The sequence below is a fragment of the Balaenoptera borealis genome (genome assembly GCF_965194805.1).
Source record: "Balaenoptera borealis genome assembly, chromosome: 13".
NCBI lineage: Eukaryota > Metazoa > Chordata > Mammalia > Artiodactyla > Balaenopteridae > Balaenoptera > Balaenoptera borealis.
Genome location: NC_138870.1, coordinates 91703252 through 91715702, shown reverse-complemented (window position 1 = coordinate 91715702; position 12451 = coordinate 91703252). Strand labels below are relative to the sequence as shown.

Sequence of the window (12451 nt, the reverse complement as noted above, 5' to 3'; positions counted from 1 at the left end):
CAGCTATGTGATAAGTGATCCCTCACACACGCCACCTCCTGCTTGCTATCAACACTCTCAAATACAGTTCCTCCGGGGAGGGTCAACCCCACCGCTTTCTTCTCATTTTTCCCCTTAAATCCACCCAAACTTGGCAGTCCAAGAAGCTCCGTTAGCACTTGCCTAGGGAGTGTGAGGCGGGGTTAGGTCTCAGTGAAAAGAATGAACTTACTGGGGAGATGGTGAAAACTCAGAAAACTTCAAGTTTCTCTCTCCTGCAACTTTCCCTGCACATGGCTGGCAACTTTCTTTCTTTTTTTTAACTATTCATCATCCCAGCACTTTAGTTGGCATTCCAAGTTTTAGAAACACTCTCCCCACCTTTCTCCCTCAGCCCGTCCTCCCGTAATAGTGAAAAGGGAAATTTTCCAGATGTCAAAAGGACCGGTAAGGACCTCACGCCCTAAAAGAGCATGGCTGCAAGGGGTTCACTCAGCCTCTGTGGGTTTCTCTGCAGGGCATCTCCCCCCTCGGTCATGCCGGAACCCCTGCCCCAGGAACCTGAGTATCCCCACCTCGTCCCAAGCCCAGGCAGAGAAAAGGAGCGGGGCTCGCCATGCCACCCGGAGCAGCGCCCAAGTCCGGGCTGCAGCGCGCGAGCTGGCACCGCGGGGGCTCCGGCGGGGACACCGGGAGCGCTTACCGATGTCAGAGTTGCAGAAGGCGTCCTGGGGGTGGCTGGGCGAGCATGTGCACGCCTCGGCGCCCCAGTCCCCCAGACTCCAGCTGCCCAGGAGCACGACGAGCCCGAGCCAGGGACTCATTGCCGCTGCCGCTGCCGCTGCTCGCCTCTCCAAAGTTGCCTTGCGCGCCGCCGGCGGGGTCGCCGCAGCCTGAGCTCGCCCGCCCTCCCTTGCGGGGCAACTTTGGCTTCGGGCGCGCCGCCCTCCGAGTGCCCAGCGGGACGGGATGGGGTGCGGCGAGGCTGCCTCGGCGCTGGTGCACGACTGGGCGGGTGGGCAATCTCTCCGGGCGAAGCAGCGGGAGCTGCAGCAGGAGCCGGAGGAGCAGGAGGAGGAGAAGCTGTCCGAGCGTCCGCCCGCTGCCTGCTCTACGCGGTAGCCCGGCGGCCGAGTGATATAGCGCGGGTCCCCCGGGCACCCCCTCTCGGGCGCGCGAGGCCCGCCGTCTCGGACCAATGGCAGAGCCGCATTACCTCATCGGCCCTCCAAAAAAGGGGCGGGGCCGGGGGCGCGGGGCGACGGGGCGGGGCCGCCCGTACCGTTCAGATCCTTATAGGGAATAATGCAGCTGTGGGCACGCGAGTGGGTGGGCTGGACGTGCCTCCGAGACGCACTGGCAGAGGGGCCCCCCGAGCGGCGCCCCCGTGCCCTTCCCGCCTGCACCCTCGCCACACGCCCACCCCGCCCTCTGGACGCCTCTGACCCAAACCGGAATCAACTACCACCAACCCCTTGGCAGGTCAGAGGTGGCCCTGCCCTGGAGACCTTGACTGCGCCTGGTGGAAAGGATAGGTGAAGGCTAACTCTCTACCTTCTCTGGAGAGAGCAGGGTCAGAAGGGAAAGAAGCAGGTTGATGACCATCCCCCACACACTCCCACCCCTTATCGCCGCCCCTGACTTTCCTGTACAGGAGGAAGCTATCTGCCTTTTAGAGCTGGCTGTAATAAAAGATTGTTTCCTGGGCTCAGGCAGAGTAAATTGTGAAGTCATTCAACACTGTTCTGGATGCTGGGATGAGCAAAACAAACTCTTTGCTCCCTTGGAACTTGAAGGCAATACATCAGTAAATACATGAGTACATAGGGTGATTTTCTAAGGTAATAGTGCCATGAAGAAAACAAAACAGAATAATGGGTTAGAAATGACTGGGGAGGGTGCTCCTGTCTATGGGATAGTAAGGAAAAGTCTGTCTGAGGAGGTGACATCCTGGCTGAGATGTGAACAAGAAGCCTCAGCACGTGGCAGTCTGGAAGGAGAGAACAGCAAGTGCGAAGTCCCTGAGCCTATTTGAAAAACAATAAGTAGAAAGGGCGGGAGGAAATGGTAACTCCACCTAGGGCAGACAGGTCTCCATCCTTCAGCAAGGAACTTGAGGGTGAACTGATCCAAAACTGGGATAAAACCAGATCCTGGAGAACTATCCAGGATCCGAGACTATGAGCTATAAATGGATAACTGCTAATAACTAATACTATGACTGTTTTTATTATTCAGTAACATCTTGATTCTGCCTTATATTTTCCATACCTCACCTCATTACATCTCACAGTAATCCTTTTAGATAGGAAAAACACCAGGTATTATTCACACTTTCCAGATGAGGAAACTGGCACAGAAAAGTGACATTACTTGGCAACCAGCCAGGAACTCAATTCACTCACTCCCACCTTAAGAGAGGCTTTTATTTTCTTGGACTTGAGCAGCAGTTAGCTTTAACTGTGCAAATGCCCTTTTGCAGCTGGAGCCTTCTATCGTTCTATTCTTGGGTCCCTCTCACTTTCTCTCCCAACTCATCCCATTTGGAAAGAGACTTAAATCATTTGGCAATAGAAATGCTAAAAGTTTGGAACAAAATAAGGACTAGGAAGTACTGCTCAGAAATACAAGTTCAACCTCTTTCTCAGAAACTCCTCTGTTTACACCTCAGAGAAGTGACATTGGAATGGGAGAATCAGAAAATTTCACTGGAAATGGTATTTCCAAGAACATTTTTTATGCTCCTTTTTTCCTCTTAAAAATTTTAGCTATGAAGAAGGGAATCTAGTTTCCACATTTTTCTGTCTTGTCCCCTTCCCAACTTTTAAGACCCTTCCCTCCTTAACTCTAACTATAGCCTGACCTAGAGAGGGCTTTCCTTCTCTTGGTGTTTACTTTAGAACTTTGCTCCTTGTTTCATGTGATATAGTTGTACTATTTCCCCAACCACACTAGTAAGACTTTGAGGCCTGAGATATTTGGCCACACTGCTTTTTAGCCCTCAGAGTGCAAAGTTGGGTCCCTGGAGACATGGATATGGGTGTGGCCAGCAACCCATTGAATCTTGAGTAGTGGACGCTCTATATGCCACTCCAAGGATCCAGGGTGAATGAGGGCATACTTGTTCGGATTTTAGAGTTTCGTTTATCCCTGCACGGTGCCAGTCATGTGGAAGGTTTTATAAGCCTTTCCAGACCAAATCCACTTTGGATAAGCATCTTACGTGTAGAGGCCCTCTCTTCTCTCTTTTCTTCTCACTTTAATGTTTTGTCCAAATTACCAGTAGTTTCTCCAAGGGAAGGCTTGCCGAGAATATGAGTATCAGAAATAACTTTCGCTGAACTTCAAGCAGCAGGTTCTGTATAGAAAACATCTGAAGCATTTGATTATGGCAGCTTCTTAATTATGTAAGTGTGAGAGCAAACAGTGTTTTCCGAGCTGAAAGGTAATAAAATTGCCTTTTGGTTTATTTCCTCTCGCTCCCTGTCCTAAGCTGGGCCAGTGTCTTTGGAGTTCAGCTTCCCTGTTAGTTGGGAAGTTCTCCCTAATGTCTAACCTGAGGGGACTCCCTTTGCCCATCCATGTGAGGTCGGCTCCGTCCTCACGTTGAGGAAAAGAGAAAGCCAGCTTCATGAATCCTTGTAGAGGGGAGCCTTACTGCTGGGGTCAGGCCCTCCAGCAAGCAGACCTCACAGCCATCAATCCGGACGTCATGGTGTCCATGGACCTATAATATGTAAGAATTGCTTTTGCAAGGCCACTTCAGAAGCTGGATGGAGTGGGCCTGGGGCTAATGGTAAGAATGAAGATACCGGCTCCCCACTTTCTTTTGACAGCTAAGGACAATGATAGATTTATAAACCCCAGAAGAACTGACGAAATTTCTAAATCTGTCTTGTCCACCCCCCTTCATTTCGAGTTCCAGGATGCTAGAACCTATGGAAGTCTCTTATAGACATTTAGAGGTCCTGAAAAATGACCTCAGAGACTGCCCATCCTCATTTTATAGTTGGGGAAAATAAGGTTCAGACAGGTGAAGGGATTTGCCCGAAGTCTCACGGTTAGCTCGTGGCAGAGCCAAGATTTTGCTGCAGCTGCCTGATTCCTTACCTGGGCTCTCTCCCACCCACTCATGGGCCTCAGCCCCCACAGCTGCAGCACGTGACCTAATGTTTATACTCTTCTGCAGCCACTTGCAGTCCTGAATCTGCATTTCAGATCTATAGATGAGTTTCAGAGTCCCTTTGCACAGTGCCCAAGAAGTAGAGAATTCTGCCTGCACTGACTAAATTGTTCTCTGTTATGATAATAATCACCTCTGAGCCAATCATAATGAATACAACTCTGTACTCCTCAGAGGTTTATCTCTTTTGTGTTTATTTTTCCCTTTCTAAATTATCTAATACCTTGTGAAAACATTTCAAACATTACTGCTGCAAAGAGACACATGAAAATTTTCTTTCTGGGGGACAAAAAGAGGCTGGGGTGAAAAACAAAAAGCGGAAGACCTGAGATTTGTTCCAAAGGTTGCTGCAGAGCAGTTGTGTGTGTGGGCAAGTCACCTCACCTGTCTAGACTCAGTTTTCCTGTTTGTTGGATGAAAGATGTAACTCAGTGATCTCCAAGATCCCCCCTGGCTGGAAAGTCTCAGAATCCATGGAAAAGTCTCAAGCGCAAGGTGAATGTCTCTGAAGGGAAGATAGATCTTGCCATTTAAACAGATTTGAGACAAATCAAACGTGACCGAGACTGCAGCATGTCCATCAGTCTCTCAATCAACAGTGAGTTTCTATTCTGCTTTCTGCTCTCTCCTCCAAGACTCAGGCTGAAAACAAAGATCGTGATGGCAAAGGCATAGGAGAGATTGAGGGTCTTGTTCCTGATAGAGCCCCTCTGTAATTACTTGTTTATCTGTCTTTTTGCCTCTTGGGTCATAAGCACTAAAAGGTCAGGAAATATGCCTTTTGTTATCTCCATACCTTATTTCCAAAATTCATCGAACTCCTATACTGCCTTAAGATCACAGCTTAAATGTCACCTCCTCCAGAAAGCCTTCTATGATTCCCATACCCAGTCTTTATCAACCCCCTTCCATGTTATCCTGTGCTTCTTTCTTTCACACCACTTGTCTGACTGTAAAGTGATTGTTTACCTTCCTGGATTGTAAGCCCTTTGAAGACAGTGTTGGTAATAAAGATCCAGTGTTGGTAACAAAGAAGTCAATAAGTATCGGTTGAATGAATGGAATTGATTTGGCCCCACTGGCCCCTTTCCAGTATTCAGATAGGCAGGTGGTAGCTCCTTGGAGAGCTCACAGAGCCCTATCCCTCTGGCCAGTGCTAGGGGGCACTGTAAGCCAGAGAACACCCATTCCCTCAGCCTGCATCCTCAGCCAATCTCACTGAGAAGGTGGGAGAGGCACAGTTCCATGCTAGTCAGTGGGGTGTGGGTGCCTTTGAGTGGGTGAAGCTAACCCCTCCCATCTGCAGTGGCCACAAAGCTCTCAGTCAGCATCCCGTCTGGGTCCTCAGCTGCCCAGCTTCTCCACCCCCAGGCTGGCCACATGTCAACCCAAGGGGAGCCGTGCTCTCAGGAAGCTACATACTTGTGAATCATGGGTTTGTGGGGATTGGGGAGATCTGGGAACACAACAGAGGATGCCACGGTCCTACCCTTCCAGGGCAGAGCTGGCCTCTGGAAATTAAACCTGGTGAAGGTACTGACAAGATGTGAGACATTTCTGCTGCTGTGTAGGGAAACACCTCTTTTCCTTCCCGCCCCTTCTCTTCCAGACCCCAGCCTCAGTGGCTTTCCCCAAACCCACAGTCCATCTGAAAGTCATTACATTCAAAATAGCCTTTTCCAAGCAACAGACAGCCCTGGTCCACCCATCACCATGAGCCCTGGCCAGATCCTCAGCAGGGTTGCTGCCCAGCACTGGGGAATTATGGACCTAAGGTGGTAGGTACTTCAGGTTCTCTCTGTGTCTGGCACCAGCAGGGAGTAAACACCTTTCCTCACTTCCATCTGGAGCCAATTTCATGGCAGTAAAATTGCAGGGCGTCTCTTGCCCCAGCTCTCCCCCAGCCCTGCCAGGGAGTGAAGACCCCTTAGTGTGAGTCTCTGGCTGAATTCACCTGAATCCTGGGGTTTTCGCATTTCTTTCCACAGAGAACTACTCCCAGAGATTTTAAGCCAGAAAACACATGTGCACGGTGGAGACATTTTGTGCCCCACTTTCTGGGTTGGTGGGAGATGGGAAACAGAGCTAATATTCCAGCACTTGCTCTTTTTTTTTTTTTTTTTTAAGTGACTGTGTGCTCAGTTGGTCGATTATTTCTGTGAAGGGTAATATGCAGTAGAGGCAGAACTTCTCCTCCTCGACCCTGTCTTAATGTCTTCCTTATGCCCATGGAGTTCGTGTGTTTTTCCTTTAAAAATGAGTAGCTCCTTTGTGGTTGCTTTGAAGGTTGCATGCTCAGCTTTGCACAGAAGACGCACATGAGCGTCTCTGCCTGGTGCTGTGTGGCTTTGGAGGGAATGGGATGGACAGACAGACATAGGGTTGCTGTGCTGTCAGACTGGGCTCCAAATCCTGTTTCTGTCAAGGTGCTTGAGCTCTCTTCGGTTGAACCTGCTGGAATTGAAATTGACTTATCCTGTGCAATGGGGATGCCCAAAGAGCATCTGATGCTGTTGGTCACATCCTTCTCTGAACTCGGCTGCTGAGACTCCACTCTCTCTGGGTTTTTGCTTTCTGCCTCTCCAACTGCACCTTCTCAGTCTTCTTAGAAGGCTCTTTCGGCTCTTCCTGCCACTAAAATGTAGGTGTTTCCAAATTTTCTGTCCTTGGCTCCCTTCTCATCCCTTCCGTTCCCTTCCTTTTCCTTCCTTCCCCTTCCCTTCCCTCCTAGCCTCCACACACTCCCTGGCTAATCCCACCCTCTCTCCTGGATCCACCTACCACTCTGCTCTGTGCACTAGAATGGACACTGTAAGCAGCAGTATCCCTCTGAGTTCTTGTCTAGATCCAACTTCCCCTTGGACAGTTTCACCTGGAGGGCCTATGGCCTCCTCAGTCCCTCAGGGTCCAAACTCATTGTCTTTTCCTCTCAGTCCTCTCTGGTGTTACCCATCCCCGCCAGTGGCGCCATCATTCACCAAGCCCAGTAGAATCTCACTCCACACACCTCTTCTAACCATCCCTTTCTCCCTGTTCCCACCATGTCTGCCTTGGGTCAGGCCCAGATAGTCTTTCCTGACAATTTCAGTAGGCACATAATTGCTCCCTCTGTCCAGAGTCTTTCTCTATCAAATTCAACTTTTGCACTGCTGCTGGTGTAAAGTTTTTCAAATGTAAGTCTGAAATCATGCTGTCCTTTGCTTAAAACTGATTCATTTGTTCTCCATGGCTTTCTAAACAGTCTTAAACTCCAAAGAAAAGCATACAAGGCCCTCTGTGATCTGGCTTTTCCCAGGGCCCCACAGAGGGGGGCCATTCGAGTAGAATACAGTGGGATTGCTACCGCTGCAGTTACACAACAGCATGTCCTGTCCTTGCTTATCTCTTCCAACCTATGCCCTCGTTCCCATCTTCCAACCTTTTAGGTTCTGGCTATCAGTTTCCTGCCTCTGAGGCTTGTTCACACTGCACTTTTTGCCTGGAATCCACCTTCCATCTTTATGTCCCTGACCCTCCTCTGTCTCATCTGTCAGGATCTTTATCTTTCCGGATTCAACTTGAATCAACTCATGGATGTTTTCCTGACCCTCTCTCTGCCTCAGCGGAGCTGACCGCTCCCCCGAGGTCTCTCCTTCCTCTCTCCCCTCCCACCCACACAGTATCCCCCAGATTTCCACAGTGCCTCCCACACTCTGTTGCCCCTAGTGGTTAATACGTCTTTCTCTCCCTTAGACAGCAAGCAAATACAGGGGCGTTTTCAGTCTCTACCTCAGCATCTGTACATCGTAGGCACTTAACCAAATACTGAGAGAATAAACTAACCAATGAATGGCAAAGAAAATAGGGAGAGGGACAGTCAGTGTATAAGCTTCACAAATTCACCATAATAGAGTTTCTGGAATCCAGCTTCTTGGGTCCAGAAAGTCAACTAGATTCAGCTCCCAGAGTTAATCAGTCCCAGGGACACCAGGATTCAAAAGAGACCAGCAAATTCCATTGTCTTTGTTTCCAGTGAGAGATTTAATTGTCATGTCATGTCATGTCAACATGACCCTCATATTTTTTCCTGATAATCATAGAGAGCTTCGTATGAAGCTAGTTTCTCATCAGAAAGTTGCTTTGGTGTGTATGGAGTCTGAACACAGGGAATGAGGTCAGAAGGTTATTTCAGCTGAGATACTGTGGAATTCTCCTTCTTGCTGAGGGGAATCCTTGGCCAAGGGCACGACAATGCCCACACCTGCTCGCAAGAGTCCCTCTCCCTGGTCAGTGACAAGACCGGACACATATTGCCCACTTTAACCCCTTTGGTCTTTCTGTTTTTCTGCTCCAGACTTGCCGCTCCTCCCTTCTTTTGCCCAGACTTTTTCTGCACCAGGAATATCATGATCCATTTGGTTTCTATATTTTAGATTACAGTCACCTTCCAATAATGACCCTCAGGTCAACAAGTTTGGGTTTTGGGTTTTGAACTCTCGCCTTACCGTGTCTTGATTTACTGCCACAGATGGCTAAGCACATGCATGGTGTGTGAATTTATAGCTTCAGTGCTCAGAAGACAGAAAACCTTCTTTCCATTGCTCCACTGACAGTCTCTATTTGCATCACAGCTTGCATGTCACAGTGTGTTCATCAGCTCTGGAGAGAAAGTACAGGGTTCCCTCCTTCCTGCCCTCCTTCCTTCCAATTTCCTTAGACATTGACTGGTTGTCCACTAATACACAATAAGCACTGAGGATCTAACAGTGAACAAGGCACAGACCTACCCTCAAGGAGTTCCCTGTCTAGTGGGAGAGAAAGACATGAAAACAATAGTGGGTGGTGTGAACTATAACAGGAGGGTCAAGTGTGCCATGAGATGTTGGGCCACCCTACCAGGAAATGGGGAGGTACTTGGAAACCCATATTATGGTGAGACAGAGAGCCAGAGGTGGGAGAGAACTGTGGGTCATCAAATCCAACCCCCTCATTTTACCGATATAGGAGAAGGTCCAGAGATGTGGGCTTCTATATGGTCACACAGGATTACTGGCAAAGGCGAGACAAGAAATTAGACCCCTTAGTATCTCATCATCTTCCCATCACTCCAGACTCCTCTAATTCAGTGCTGGGCCCATGAGAGAAATACAGTAAATAATTATTTTCCTGTCCTGTAACATTCATCAACCTTGGGATGATAAACTGAAAAGATTCCTAAGACAAGAGAAAGGAAAGGGAACTTGCATTAGTGGAGTACCTGCTATGTACAGGCACTTTCAATACAGTGTTTGCTCCAATCCTCACAACCCTAAAAAGTAGATACTATTTTATGTCCATTTTACAGCCAGGAAAACGGAGGCTCAAAAATTAAATTTCTTACAAGGAAGGGAGTGGCAGAGCTGTGATTCAGACCTAGAGGTCTCTTTCCAAACCAGCAGTCTTTCTGGAGACCGCAAAGTCACTGTACCCATAGGTTCATGAAGTGCTGGTGACTTCCTCTTCATCTTTTGGGTTCCCATTGAGTAGTCAGAGCTCTTGATCATTGCATGATGCAACCAAGCAGAAGGAGACATGGTACCTCCACAAGGAGGGCCAGTGAGGGAGCTTTTATTAGCAGGCAAGTGAAATGCATCATCTCTTGTTTGACCTGGTTTGCAGTGGAGAAAAGGCAGGAGAAATCATAGGGCAGGCAATATCTGGGGGTAAGGTTAGGTCCTTCATTACTCTGAATTTGCACAGGTGCCACCAGAAAATTACATTTGTATTACCAAAAAAGGGCCCAGAATCTAGAGGCAAGCTGATAGAATAGTGATCAGTATTTTTCAACAGCTTTTGAAGATGGCTTCATTTCCTCCTGAAATTTTAAGCATACGATTGAGGAAATATACCAGGTTTTTGTCTCAGTTCTGCCACACACAATAGCTGAGTGACCATGAGTAAATCAATAAACCCCCTTTCTTTAAATGTAAAACCAAGGGTTTAGATTTTATGATCTCTCAAAACTTCCCAATGGAAGATTCTGGAAGGCAGACTGACAAGGGGGTTAGGGACCAAGGCTTGTGATGTTAATAAACCTGGGTTTTGATCCTTCTTCACTTTTTCACTGTGACATTGAACAAGTTCCTTAACCTCTCTGAGCCTCAGATATCTAATGGTAAAATGGAGGAGAAATTCATAGGCTCTTCATGAGGATCAAACAAGGTACAGTGAATAAGGCACTGGCACAGTCCTGACACATAGTAATTTCTCACTGAGAACCTGTATGGAGCAGGGTGTGGCCCTACAGCTATAGAGAAGAATGAGACCCCCGCCATCAAGTAGCCTATTGTCTCTCAATCTGTGTTTATGAAGGACGAGCATATTCCCATATCCTATTCCCTTTGACCATGTACATAATACCCAAAGAAGGGACGGGGGGAAGGAGGCAGCAAAGGAAACCAAAACTTGATAGTAATAGCTAATTCTTACAGAGTGCCTACTGAGTGCAGGGTGTTCTTCTAGGCAGTTTGTGCATATTAACTCATACTAATCTTTATAATGAAAGCTGTGAGGTAGACGAGATTGTCCTCACCATCCCTTTTTTCTTCAGGTATAGAAACAAAGGTACAGAGAGATTATGTAACTTGCTCAGGATTACATGGGCAGGATGCTGCAGTGCTGGGATTTGAATCCAGAGCAGTCTGGCCCAAGAGTCCATGCTCTTAACCACCCTTCCAGCCTGCCTCTTCAGGATGAAGGTGAACACGCAGAAAATAGCAAGGATACAAGGGGCCAATGCCCAATGTCTGTCACTGGGTGGGTTTTCCTTCCCAGAATGCCTTGCACCCATCAATCAAGGTGTGTAGGAACATGAATCAGCTATGGTCCCTATCAGAAGGCCACTTAGTAGGGCAGAGAGTACATCAGCAGGCCCTACTGAAGAATAATATTCATGGGGTCAAGGTGATTTCTGCCTTGGGATGAGCACAGAAGCTAGAAACAGAACACTTATTCTAGTCCCATCTCCTCCATCTACTGAGTTTCTCTCTAAACTTATATTTACTCTCCATAAAGTGAGGACAAACATTTAATTAACAGAGGTAGTTTTAAGGATCAAATAATAAATAACTAACATTGATTGAGGATTTATTATGTACCAGGTCCTGTTTTTGTACTTTACAGGTACAAATGTATTTAATTCTCAAAACTCTAAGATGTAGGGGCTGTTATTATCATACCCACTTTACAGAAAAGAAAGTTGAGGCATAGAGAGGTTCAGTAACTTGGTCGAGGTCACACAGTTAATAAGTCGTGGAACCAGAATTGGAAGTTCAGCGTCCAGTTCTGTGCTCCTTACCACCTCTCTGCACTCCAGTGATGGGTTGAAAACATTTTGCGAACACTAAATGTCATTGTTGTCTATTCTCTTACTTCCATGTCTTAAGTCTTTGTTCATGCTGTTCCCTTGGCCTGTAGTGCCTTTCCTCCTCTTACCTGACTACCTCTTACTTGTCTAGAGGGGTGAAAAGTGAGGTTCTGGAGCCCCCAGTGGTGTGTTGGAGCTGCCTCACCCTGGCTTATGAGAGCTGATGGTTAAATTTTCTGGAATTTTCCCAGTCAGTTGTTAAACACAGCTATTATTAAAAATGTAATTATATAAACTTACAATCAAACAAATTATATTAAAAACACAGGTAATGAATACTTAAAACTCATCACTTCATTATTTTATTACATTATACTCTAATCTATGCTCTTGAGGTTATTTCCAGCTATTGAATCTGTATGGCAGAAATAGTCTTCCCAACTCTGCATTCTGTGACATCACACTGGTAACTTAAAATTGGCCATGATGGGAGTATTTATACCATAGTAATTGGCAGATGCTACAAACCAAGCTTTTTGTCCTGGAGAGCTAGTTGTTAGGTATTTACCAGCACACCACTGCCATTTATAAACTGTGTGATCTTGGACAAGTAACCTTTCTGTACCTCAGTTTTCTCATCTGTAAAATAGGGACAGCATTAGTGCCTACTTCACAGAGTTGTGAGGAATAAACATGATACACGGGAAGGATTTAGCAGAACTCCTGGTACAGAGTCAGCCATCAATGAGTGGCCACTGTCAATATTATTATTAAGGCAATCTTATTATTATCATTAGTCATCATCTCATACAAGCAGCCTTTCCTTCCACCCAAGCTGGGTTCCACCATCAGAGATTATCTGTGACTTGATATTCATCACAGTACACTGGGATTGTCATTTTCTGTGTCATTTTCCCTCTTTAGGAGGCGAGCTAGTTGACAAAGTCTGATTGAGTTTTCTGAGC

The 12451-nt window shown here is 47.2% G+C and overlaps 2 protein-coding genes across 3 annotated transcripts in view; one reads left to right on the top strand and one right to left on the bottom strand.

Moving 5' to 3' along the window:
• Positions 1–1135, bottom strand: part of TIMP3 (TIMP metallopeptidase inhibitor 3) — a 56463-nt gene extending 55328 nt beyond the window's left edge. Inside the window, exon 1 of the mRNA XM_082348960.1 lies at positions 683–1135. Within this exon, the coding sequence (XP_082205086.1) occupies positions 683–803 (121 nt within the window). The 5' untranslated portion in view covers positions 804–1135. The remainder of the gene's footprint in view (positions 1–682) is intronic.
• The window catches only part of SYN3 (synapsin III), a 452132-nt gene that overhangs the window by 208131 nt on the left and 231550 nt on the right, over positions 1–12451 (top strand). The window lies entirely within an intron of this gene.